The sequence below is a fragment of the Ruditapes philippinarum genome, unplaced genomic scaffold (genome assembly GCF_026571515.1).
Source record: "Ruditapes philippinarum isolate M1 unplaced genomic scaffold, ASM2657151v2 ctg22251_1_1_1_1, whole genome shotgun sequence".
NCBI lineage: Eukaryota > Metazoa > Mollusca > Bivalvia > Venerida > Veneridae > Ruditapes > Ruditapes philippinarum.
Window position 1 is genome coordinate 1 of NW_026864952.1, and position 11,597 is coordinate 11,597.

The 11,597-nt window shown below is 31.2% G+C and overlaps 1 protein-coding gene across 1 annotated transcript; it reads left to right on the plus strand.

Moving 5' to 3' along the window:
* Nucleotides 1–406: 406 nt before the first annotated feature.
* Nucleotides 407–11,240, plus strand: LOC132727383 (uncharacterized; the record flags this gene model as incomplete). The annotated part of the gene is made up of 11 exons (XM_060712832.1): nt 407–591; nt 1,145–1,297; nt 1,939–2,127; nt 2,815–2,967; nt 3,566–3,754; nt 6,087–6,224; nt 6,978–7,115; nt 8,305–8,517; nt 8,912–9,025; nt 10,270–10,459; nt 11,133–11,240. Coding segments are annotated over exons 1-11 (1,770 nt in total), but the record flags the coding sequence as incomplete, so codon positions are not given.
* Nucleotides 11,241–11,597: the final 357 nt, after the last annotated feature.

The following is an 11,597-nucleotide window of genomic DNA, read 5'->3' on the forward strand; positions in this document are numbered from 1 at the left end:
GATATTCCTATAAAAATCATGACTTGATCTAATTATATCATTTTAGCTTCTTTTCCATTTTCAGTATTCAAAACATACATATAAATGCATATCTTACCCTTATTTGCAGAATCCAACATATCTATATCAGATGCATATCGTATTTCATATAGCCGCGTTTTCATTTTCAAAATCAAGAATATTTACTGTTTATGAAATGCATAATGTACGTGGTGGTGTGAAATATACATGTATATTGTTGAGAACAATACTTTTTCTATTAGACTCGTCCATAGCTACAAATTCTATATCAGACTCTGCTTGCGCCTCTTCCAGTATAGGTCTCATAGCTGTGAACCCTTCCAATAGAATTCTGTATTGTACTCAATCATATATAACAACCTTTTGTATAGCTTTTGCAAAATAAATGTTTTTCAGCGAAAAGGAGAAAAAGGAAGACCCAAGAAAACTTACAAAGAAACAAGAACAGGCGATTAAAGATATCTTGACAATAATTCATAAAGACAAGAATACTTCAGGCAAAGTAGATATCGCAAATTATTTGGATAAAATAAAGCAACATGTGTCGGTTACACGGGAAAACTTAGATGAGTAAGTTATTGTTTGAATGATATGCAAATGTAACTAATGTATATATACTTATAGTAGTGATGGAAGGTGATTTTGAATCTGAAAAAAAATGATAAAAACTGTTTAGTTCACACTTGAACAAGCATTTCTTTATAAAGTCAACAATTATAAAAAATATATATAAGCATTTACGCATCACACGTTCACAGTTTTATTTTCCTAAACAGTCCAATGAAAAGGCGTTTATCAATTTCTATGAAACGATATTCAAGGTATCGAAAACTTTTCACATATTCTTGTTTTGATTTGCTTAAATGGCATAAAAGGATATTACGCGTATGCGTATATAATGTAGTTTCAACGCATTGGAACAAGAGCAAAAAGGAAGGCGGTATTGCTTCCAAAAACGTCATAACCTGCATTTTAAATCTTATGATTTTTCAATTATTCTAAATTAAGCATTTTTGTTGACATTCTGTCTATGATAAAGAAAGCATTGAAAGGCATATTTTTATTTTATGCATAGTGTCTTCTGCATGAATCTAAATAGTATCATGTACAATCTTGCTTTAAGAATCGAAACAGAAGTAAATTCTTTACTAGAGGAGATTAATGCATGGGATGATACAACACCTCTTAAAAAAGCAAAAGGAAATGCATGCAAAGAGGTAGAAGCTCTCCGTGAAAGTCGCTTGAAGCTTCGCGATAGAAAACTTGATTTGAAAAGGTAATACTGAAAGTCAGTAATATTGTATCTCATATACAAATTGTGGTCCATAACCATATTAATAGTAACTTTTTGAAGTAAGTAGTTTTTAAATAGTAAAGTTTAATACTTCGTTAATTTAGTCATTTTCATATCTCAAAGAACGAATGTTCATGCATTAAACGGCCAATTGCATTTTTGATAATATAACGTTTGATAATATTATTTGAATAACATAGCATGCTACATTTAGAAAATATACCCTGATTTGGAGTTTATTGAGTATAATACAGCACGCTAACATAATCACTAAAGTCAAAGGACTGAGTGAATAATGACAAACATGTGCCAAAAGACCAGTCATATGATGTCAGAAAAAACAACTTCTCTCCACAATGTATTTTATTTCATAATTAAATAAATTATCTTTCCTGTTAGGATGTGAAAATGGATCTTTTTGCTTTTCTTTAAATTTCAATAACGCTCAGTTCAAATACTTCGTGAGGTATATTTCTTCTGACGTTTTTACTTTCTTGTACGGGCAAACTTTGATCTTTATTGAATTGCTGTACCAGGAATATAGGCATTTTTATGAAAACTATATTATTCAAGATGTTATGTTTTTGAAGATCACAAATATACCTCTTGCCAATATTATACAGTGGACATGACAAAGAGGATGTTGCGCGGAAAGAGAAACGAAGTCAAGACCAAATGATTAAAGAAATGTGGGCAATGATTAGGCCTACATTCGGCAAAGTAAACTCAGGGGGAGATGAAATCGGAAAAGCTTTAGCAGGGATCAAGAAATACGTTTCAGATTCGCAAATTCGTCTATCTGAATTCAACGAGTAAGCTTTTTTCACTATGATCAGACATTCACAGTATTTTAACATGCATAATAATCTGATTTCTTCCGACATTTCGGAGGCGCAGCAGTAATGTTCTTAGATATAGTTGTATGTAACTGATGTTTAGCGAGTTTGAATTTTTGAATCAGTTTTAAAAATATTGCCTTAACATGAAATGCTCGTTTTGCAAACTTTTGGGGGAGAGAAAAACAATATTTTATTTTGCAGTACCAGTGTCAATTCCAAATCGTATTTTGATTTCGTTCGTTAACTCATGACAAAAAATATTTATTGAAAATTTGCAATTCAAAACTACCCGGGAGTATTTAACAATGATATTCATAGGCTAGAATATTGTTAACTGAATTGGAAATGAGAGCCGTGGCTTCCAACTTAATATGGACAACGTTTTTTTGTTTTTTCATACATCTGTCAGATCCATTCTAGAAGAATTAAATGTTACATTTTAATGAAATGATTATCATAGAAATCTATCGATCGGTTAAAACTTGGTGGTGGGATTTTAACATGATCAACCCATGTTATTTTGTAAAATAAGTGGTAAACTTTGAAAAGAGTCCGGAATTTAATAGAATTTGGCGTTATCTTTAATCAAGCAGTACATGTTTAAATGTTGAAAATTGAATTTGAAGTTACTTTATCGTATCATATCAAATTTGCTTTAAGTATCGAATCAGAAGTAACATTATTACTGGAGGAGATTAATGCATGGGATGATACAACACCTCTTAAAAAAGCAAAAGGAAATGCATGCAAAGAGGTAGAAGCTGTCCGTGAAAGTCGCTTAAGGCTTCACAAAAGAAAACTTGATTTAAAAAGGTAATACTGAAAGTCAGTCATATTTTATCTCATATACAAATTGTGGCCCATAACTAACTTTATAGTAACTTTTTGAAGTCAGTATTAGTAAAGTTTAATACTTCGTTTATTTAGTCATTTTCATATCTCAAAGAACGAATGTTCATGCATTAAACGGCCAACTGCATTTTTGATAATATAACGTTTGATAATATAATTTGAATGATATAGCATGCTATATTCAGAAAATATACCCTGATATGGAGTTTATTGAATATAATACAGCACGGTAACATAATCACGAAAGTTGTAGGACTGAGTGAATAATGACAAACATATGCCAAAAGACCAGTCATATGATGTCAGAAAAGCAACTTCTCTCCTCAATGTACTTTTTTTTCATATTTAAATTAATTGTCTTTAAATTTCAATAACGCTCAGTTCAAATACTTCGTGAGGTATATTTCTTCTGTCGTTTTTTTTTACTTTTTGCACGGGCAAACTTTGATCTTTATTGAGTTGCTGTACCAGGAATATGAACTTTTTATTGATAACTATATTATTCAAGATGTTATGTTTTTTGAATATCTCAAATTTACCTCTTGCCAATATTATACAGTGGACATGACAAAAAGGATGTCGCGCGGAAAGAGAAACGAAGTCAAGACCAAATGATTAAAGACATGTGGGCAATGACTAGGCCTACATCCGGCAAAGTTTACTCAGGGGCAGATGAAATCGGAAAAGCTTTAGCAGGGATCAAGAAATGCGTTTCAGATTCGCAAATACGTCTATCTGAATTCAACGAGTAAGATTTTTTCACTATGGTCAGACATTTGCAGTATTTTAACATGCATAATAATCTGATTTCTTCCGACATTTCGGAGGCGCAGCAGTAATGTTCTTAGATAAAGTTGTATGTAACTGATGTTTAGCGAGTTTGAATTTTTGAATCAGTTTAGAAATATTGCTTTAACATGAAATGCTCATTTTGCAAACTTTTGGAGGAGAGAAAATCAATATTTTATTTTGCAGTACCAGTGTCAATTCCAAATCGTATTTTGATTTCGTTCGTTAACTCATGACAAATAATATTTATTGAAATTTGCTATTCAACACAAATGGTCATTATCTTATCTGGTTTGAAACATGTAATTTAGGTAAATATATGCAAGGTCAATATCACTAAAGATGATAAAAAATTAATAAAAAAAAAGATGATAAAAATATAGCAATAATATCCAGAGCATATCTCTTCGACGCATGTTGAGCTGCTTTTAATGAAACTTCATTGAAATGTTCACCACTTTGAGAAGCAATGTCACGTGCATGAACAAGGTTGCTAGGTTAAATGTTAAGATCACACTTAGAGGTCATTGAAAATTGCTTGTTCGAAGCCGAACTTCTATATTTATCTATATTTATCGGGGGATATTAATGTAACTTGGCACAAATGTTCACAATTGTGGGGCTTATAGTGCATATAATCCAGGTCCCTGTTACCAAAATTAAGGTCACATAGAGAGGTCAAAGTCTGCGTACGGGGACTATATAAGCATCACTTATTGATGGATTGTAACACAAATGATAACTATCATGACTACAAGTGTGATACATGTATTTAGGTTTATATTTGCAATGTCTAGGTCACAGGAGATGATATAATTTCCAGATATTTTCCGGATATTGCTTAGATGTTTTCCTTCTATAAATACCACATCTCTGTCAAAAGCTATTTTGACGGTCGAATTTTATGGTAATGTTGCCCTTGTGTGCATTATAAATTTGAACTCCATAACATGCTATATTTAGAAAATATAACCTGATTTTTACTATTTTAGTATAATACAGCACGGTAATATAACACTAAATGTTTGTATTTTTCATTGAATGATTCCGAAAATGTGATGAAAGACATATACTGTGCAATATAATACCAAAATGCACTAAAAACAATATATTTTTCAATTAAAACACGAAAGTTTTATGAATCAGTGTCTTCCAATCTGCTGGAAAAAACTATTGCTAAAATTACAATTTAAAAAATATTAAATAAAAATATGTAAGCTCTGTGGTATTTCCTGATCTTTGCAATCTAAATTGTACTGTTTATCTGTATGTATTTTCCTGTATAAGTTTATTTTTATAAACTATAATGATCTTGCTGGGCACCGATATGCAGCAACTGCGTTTAGATTTTTCACTATCACAGTTTGAGTTTGATACATACGGAATTTTGCATGACTACAGTTGCATCAAAAAATCATTTATGTTCATTTTCTTTTGACGGCTAAACTTTATCCTTGCATATCGTTGCTTCTTCCATAAAAGGACATTAAAATGCACAAAAAACATTTGTCTCGACTGGGATTTGAACCCCAGACCTCTCACACGCTAAACGAGCGCGTTACCCCTGCTCTACGGGGAGGTTATACGAAGAAAAACCTGAATAAAATCAAATAATTCTAAATTTAGAATTTCCATTTAGAGTTTGTAATCCTTATAAATTTGAGGTATTTTGTTCACGATAAACCTGTTGTTAAACACTGATGTAAATAATTTAGCGAAATTCTTCTTGCCAAAACAGTCCGACATATATATATTCCACTACTCGACAGTAAGATTTATTTGTGTTATACGCTCTGAAGTATTTGGTAATCGACATCGCTAAAAAAAGCATTTTGTTAACGTGTGTGTAGAAATTGATTATCGATCGTCGGCTGCCATAAATTCGTCCCTGTCCTTGAGTCAACATAACATCCTTTCTTTATTTTTCATAAAGTTTCAATACCAAATGTTCGTTTAGAGGGCGTTCAATTCTGATCACAATAATCCGAAGCTTTACGGAAATAACCGAGAAGTTTTCATTGATTAAAATGATATTCATCCGCGTAAATTGTGAGTGTGCATTTATTGACAATTCTGTAAACAAACGCTACTTTGAAACTTCGAATGCGTTGTGATTTGTTTGATACTTTTAACAAAATAAACATATTTACTTCTTTTACATCGCTAGTTTTAACTACTTGTTGTTTGGTTGTCGTGAAGCGCTGTTCCAGAGATTGAATGTCAGCATTGTATTTCCTGATCTGCGATCAGAAAATACAAAAATGAATTTCAATATGTTTGGCATTTTGCAGGATAGAAGGGCTTGCATTCAGAGTGGAGGAAATGGGTAACTTGATATTTTCATATCTAAGTGGAGAAAAACATTCTCAAAGTGACGATCCCCGTACACTTGTTGATACATTTAAAAGTGTGCATAAAAAACTGGTCAGGTACGTTAGTATAAATCAAATTTCATTAACTCAAATAAATAATTCGCGTAATTTTAGTTAACGCAACATTCTTCAGATATGATCCTTGAGCACAAATGGCAATATACATAACGAAAACGGTATCCTGGTTTAATCTTGCGGTTCAAAAATAAAACATTAGCTATAATTGATGTTGAACCTTATGAATTGCAAATGAGCGTAAGAATAACTTTGGACAGCACATTTTTCAGGTTCCACATCATTTGACTTTTTATGCCATGCCTATATAGTATGATATAATGCACCGCCCGCTCTGTCTGTCAGGAGAGTAATATATTGTATATATATTGTTTAATGTTGTGTAGCATAAACACCTAGCGTTCGTTTAAGCTTTAAAAAGATTGTAAACGCATATGATTTCACATAAAAATATGCAATTATGTGCTCCACAAACGCCTGTTTGAAACATACTTAAATACATACAGCTGTACATCTTATCCTTATATAGGTAAGTTTTACTCTATATTTATGAAATGAAAGTATGACACTTTCTGTTATCTAGTGCGATAATAAGTAAAGAATAAAATGATTTCCATATTTCGTATCTTAGCTTTTCAAGTTACACATTTATATTTTTAACAGTAAGAAAAAAATTAATCAATCCTAATAATTTTATTCTAAATTGTTTATAAATTCACGACGGTAAAGAAAATAGAAAAATGTGATCTACATTTATCTAATTGTTGAAAATATACATTTTTCCAACTATTCCAGCTGCAAAACTGAGACTGAAACACTTGTCAAGATTGTTTCGAGACTTGAAGTGAATCTGAACATCGACAGAAAATCCGGATCAGTTAAATCTGATTCAGTTTCAAATAGATGCAAAGCGATTAAGGAAACAGTAGAAAAGTAAGTGCAGTTTGAACATTCATTGACTATACATGTATTCTAAACGGACGCTATTTATCACTTTCTTCCCTTGATTTCAATAAAACCTTTACCTCATGAGCATATTGTGCAAAATGGCCGTTTTCATTGAAAAGCATCCTGTTACAAGTTCATACTGCTATGAAACTATGGCAAATGCTTCAATACTGATGAAACTTAATACAAATGTTGACTAGACCATAGACTCTGTAACAGCATGCTCAATTTGAAATTATCCGTTACAATGGCAACGGCGGAACGTTTCAAAATTGCCAAAAAATCAGTATTTTGCATTGTTTTTTTTTTTTCGTCAAAACTGATTTCAAAGTGCTGCAATTTCTCAATGGATTGATATGATTGATATAGAGTAAAAGGCCTTTCAGCGGGGGGGCGCATCCCCTTCTGGCAACCCCTTATGTACCTGTTTGATGGGGGACGGCGCCGAAAAAGTGGTCACTTTTTTACAACATTTCTCAAACGAAAAACAGTGTATAGGGCCTAATAAGGGTAGTTTTTTACTGTTTGAGGCCTTAAAGAGGGGTCTAAAAGCCGTCAAAACACGTCTAAACGAGGTAAAGGGTTAACAAAAAAGATTAAAAACCTTGGAATTACCAAACCTTCTATGTTAACACGTGGCCTTTCACCTAATTTTGGTGAAAAAATGTTGTTTTGTAGCATTTTTGATTTTTTAATTTACTCTTTACCTCATGAGCATATTGTAAAAAATGTCCGTTTTCTTTAAAAGCCTCCTGTTACAAGTTACAAACTGCTATGAAACTATGACAAATGCTTAAATACTGATGATACTTGGCACAAATTTTGACTGGATCATAGCCTCTGTTACAGCATGCTCAATCTTAAATTTTCTGTTACCATGGCAACAGGGGACGTCTCATAATTGCAAAAAATCACTATTTTGCATTGTCTTTTTCCATCAAAACTGATTTCAAAGTGCTGCAACTTCTCAATGGATTGAGATAGAGTAAAAGACTTTTCAGTGTTGGTTACACGTTACCTTACAATTGACCTGAGGCCAGTTTTAGCCAGTCACATAAATGCCAAATCTTTCTTTCTCTTATTAATTAAATTGTCGTCACAAAAACATTTAATGATATAACAACAGATGTATAATAAAATTTTAATATAACCATATCTACTTTTTATATTTCAGACGGAAGCAAATGTTTGACGAAATGCAGAGTATGCTTGACAAGTCCACTAATTCTCTTACGTTGTCATACTCTGAACTCTTAGACGAACCCTATCTGTTTCTGGAACCACGAACAAATGCGGATTCAATACGTAGAAAAGTTCCAGAGTGGCTACATGGCCATGCAGCACTAATTGATCGTATAAGTGCTTGCACAAGAGAAAACAAAACAAGGTTTAATAAAAACATGTTAAATTTGATAGCGTCTTTATTTAAATTATTTCGCTTTATAGTTGAGGCAGTTATTTAAGTATATAAGAAGTAAAATGTTTGATGTTAATTTTTCGTAAAAATAAAAGTTAACATTAAAGTGAGTATTGATAACTTACATTTATTTAAACTTTACTTCAAAAGAGAAGAAAATACAACACCACATAAGTATTTTCTTAAAGCACATTTGTTTCCAGAAAATGATATTTTTTTATGATTAAGGCAACAACATACTCGTATAATGTTACTACACGTAATGTAAATGTGTACATTTTATGTCGAAAGCTCATGGAAAACAAGTAAGTGTGTTATGTCAGTTCATTTTAAATTAATGAAAAAGACTGTAATTTGTGTTAAGTTTTCAGTTAAGATACGTCAGAAAAGAAGATTATAATAATTTAAAAGATCAGATGCGGACTTTGCATGAAGAGATGAGACAGTTAAGGGAAGACAAAGAAAGTGCGTATAATAGGTATGACAAAGTTACTTAATAGTAAGGCAGATCAGTGTTGAGTCAATATCATAAAGTATACAAGTTTATGCTTTAAATGTAGAAAGTTAAACATAGAAAGCGATGAAATATAAATAGATATCTTAATAAATTATACTAGTTATTCACTATGTATGTATGTTATTCTTCTCTTAAGGGTTTGACAAGAATCAAAGCATAACAAAGTATTATGAATTAACATTTACATAGTTAGTATGAGAATAATTACAATCCACACGATTTAGATCATATCTTTCTAGCTTGGTAGGTACAAACAACTTAACTAGTGATAACTTTTTAGTATCTGCACAAAACTAGTGATAACAGTTTAGTATCTGCACAATTTCAGCCTTCACATATCAAAAATTGTTAGAATAGAAAATTCATTTCTTAACATAAGCAATACGATTCTTCATTTCACAGCCCATAGTAGAATTAGTAAAGAAATATAGTCACATGACATTATCAAAATATTAATTTGTCACTAAAAGAATAAATATAAAACATAACGAAAGAAACATTAAAAAAACACACACAAAAAACATCTTACACCCGTTTAAAGATATCACTGTCCCTTTTATGTCTACATACTACATGCATTATGATTACGTTTCACAGGATCATGTTTCTACTATGCCAAAGCTTAGTTGTATTTTCTTTTGCAATGAAATGTAAATACGTATGAAGACTTAATGTTTATATGAATGAAAAAAGAAATTGTGCAAACTAGTTTTTTTTATCATATAACAATCCATTTAAAATCAATGATCAATGTTTATGATTATGCATTAATTTAAAAAAATGACGGAATATATAATGAATGAAAATTATAGGAGTTAATTTCAAACGGAACTCGAACAATTGTAATTAACAGATGTAAAGATTGACAAGTTTGGCTGTACAACTCAGTCAATACTTTCAAACGTTATCAATATTTAAAAGATAGATAGATTTATTTCATAATTATGCAATAGTATGGTTAAACATATTCAATGCACGACCAATTAATAAAAACAAAAATCAATGTATAAGAAATGTAAATATATCACAAACACCATACCTAGGAGAACTTAACCTCATATTTCCATTGTGGAGCTTATGTCAAAACGGGTTTTGCTGATAATATTGTAATACTGATAATGTACAAATTTTATTTTAAGTAAAATGTATAACATTGTAATTGATCTAATTATTTTTTATCTTTACAATATAAAATCTGTTATTAGATTATCAAAGGTCGCTGGAGCACGTCTGACGGACAACAATCCAAATATTGCAGATCTTAGTGATCCAAATCGTCCAACCAAAATAGCCGAACAGTATTCAGAGTTGTATGACATCCCCTGGACAGATGCATACGAAATATTGAAAGATAAAGATCAAGAAAACACGGATATTTTGTTGAAGATTATCGTAGTAAGAGGCGTATTAAAGGCCCTGTATGCCTCAGAAATACCTTTATTTACTTTATATTTCTCAAAAGCTTTTTGATTTTGGTTTACTGTTATAGTAATCAAAAAGTTACTCATTGACCAATTACCTGAACCATCTTTTTCATCTGTTGCTATTTTGGTAATCAGTACAGCTATAATGAATTGGCATTTTGTATGAAAATCAAATTACTACTCTGTTTATATTTTGCTACTTTTATGACAAATTATACCACATTTTTTGCTACTTTCTTCAGGAAACAAGCATCTAAAATTATCTTAAACAATTATTTAAACACTTTAGAAGAAGAAAATATTCAACTATTTCTTAGGCATGATGTACCTTTAAATTTAACCTGAAATATATACATGTATAGACAATAATCCAAATCTTAAATTGCACTGATATATGAGTGGTAAGCAATGAGTTAGTTTTATGTATGTTGTTAACAGTGTCATTAAAACCCAAATAACATTTTAAATTAAATTGTTGTTGATGTATAGAGGTAGAAACAACTAAGTAACAGGATGTTCCCACGGCGCATATCTTGCGTCAAATTAAAATATCTATATTTTTTCGATCTATCTAATAACATTGCTTTGATATCCTGTTACACTAAATTGAAAATGCATTTTGATATCTATTACTTTCTTACCAGGATTGTTATGAAATTTGTGGAAAAATATCTATGAATCATCAACGGAATTTGAAGAATGCTGTGTGTTATCCTGCAAATAATATAGAAGATGGACAATCATCAGAACAGGTAATAAATAATTCTTGTTCCGGTATTGGTATCTATACAAGTGTCCCGTGATAAATAATTTTACACAATGTAAAACGCAGTTGGGTATTAAAATATAACTTGAGAGCCGGGGCAAAAAAGGTTATTTTACATTTAAATCAATGGTTTCTTTGTTTATAAGGCTCTCTTACGGTAAAACATAACGTGCACTATGATCCTCAGTAGGAATACTTGTGTTTGTCTCTCTGTCAATCCGATAATTTTTTTCTTAGTTTTCACTTGAATACCGGGCCATGAACAGGCTAATCAAAAGAGCCCCAAAAAAATTTTTCAATTTTTCCATTTTTGGGCTTTTTTTTTCGGGGGGTTTTATTTTCT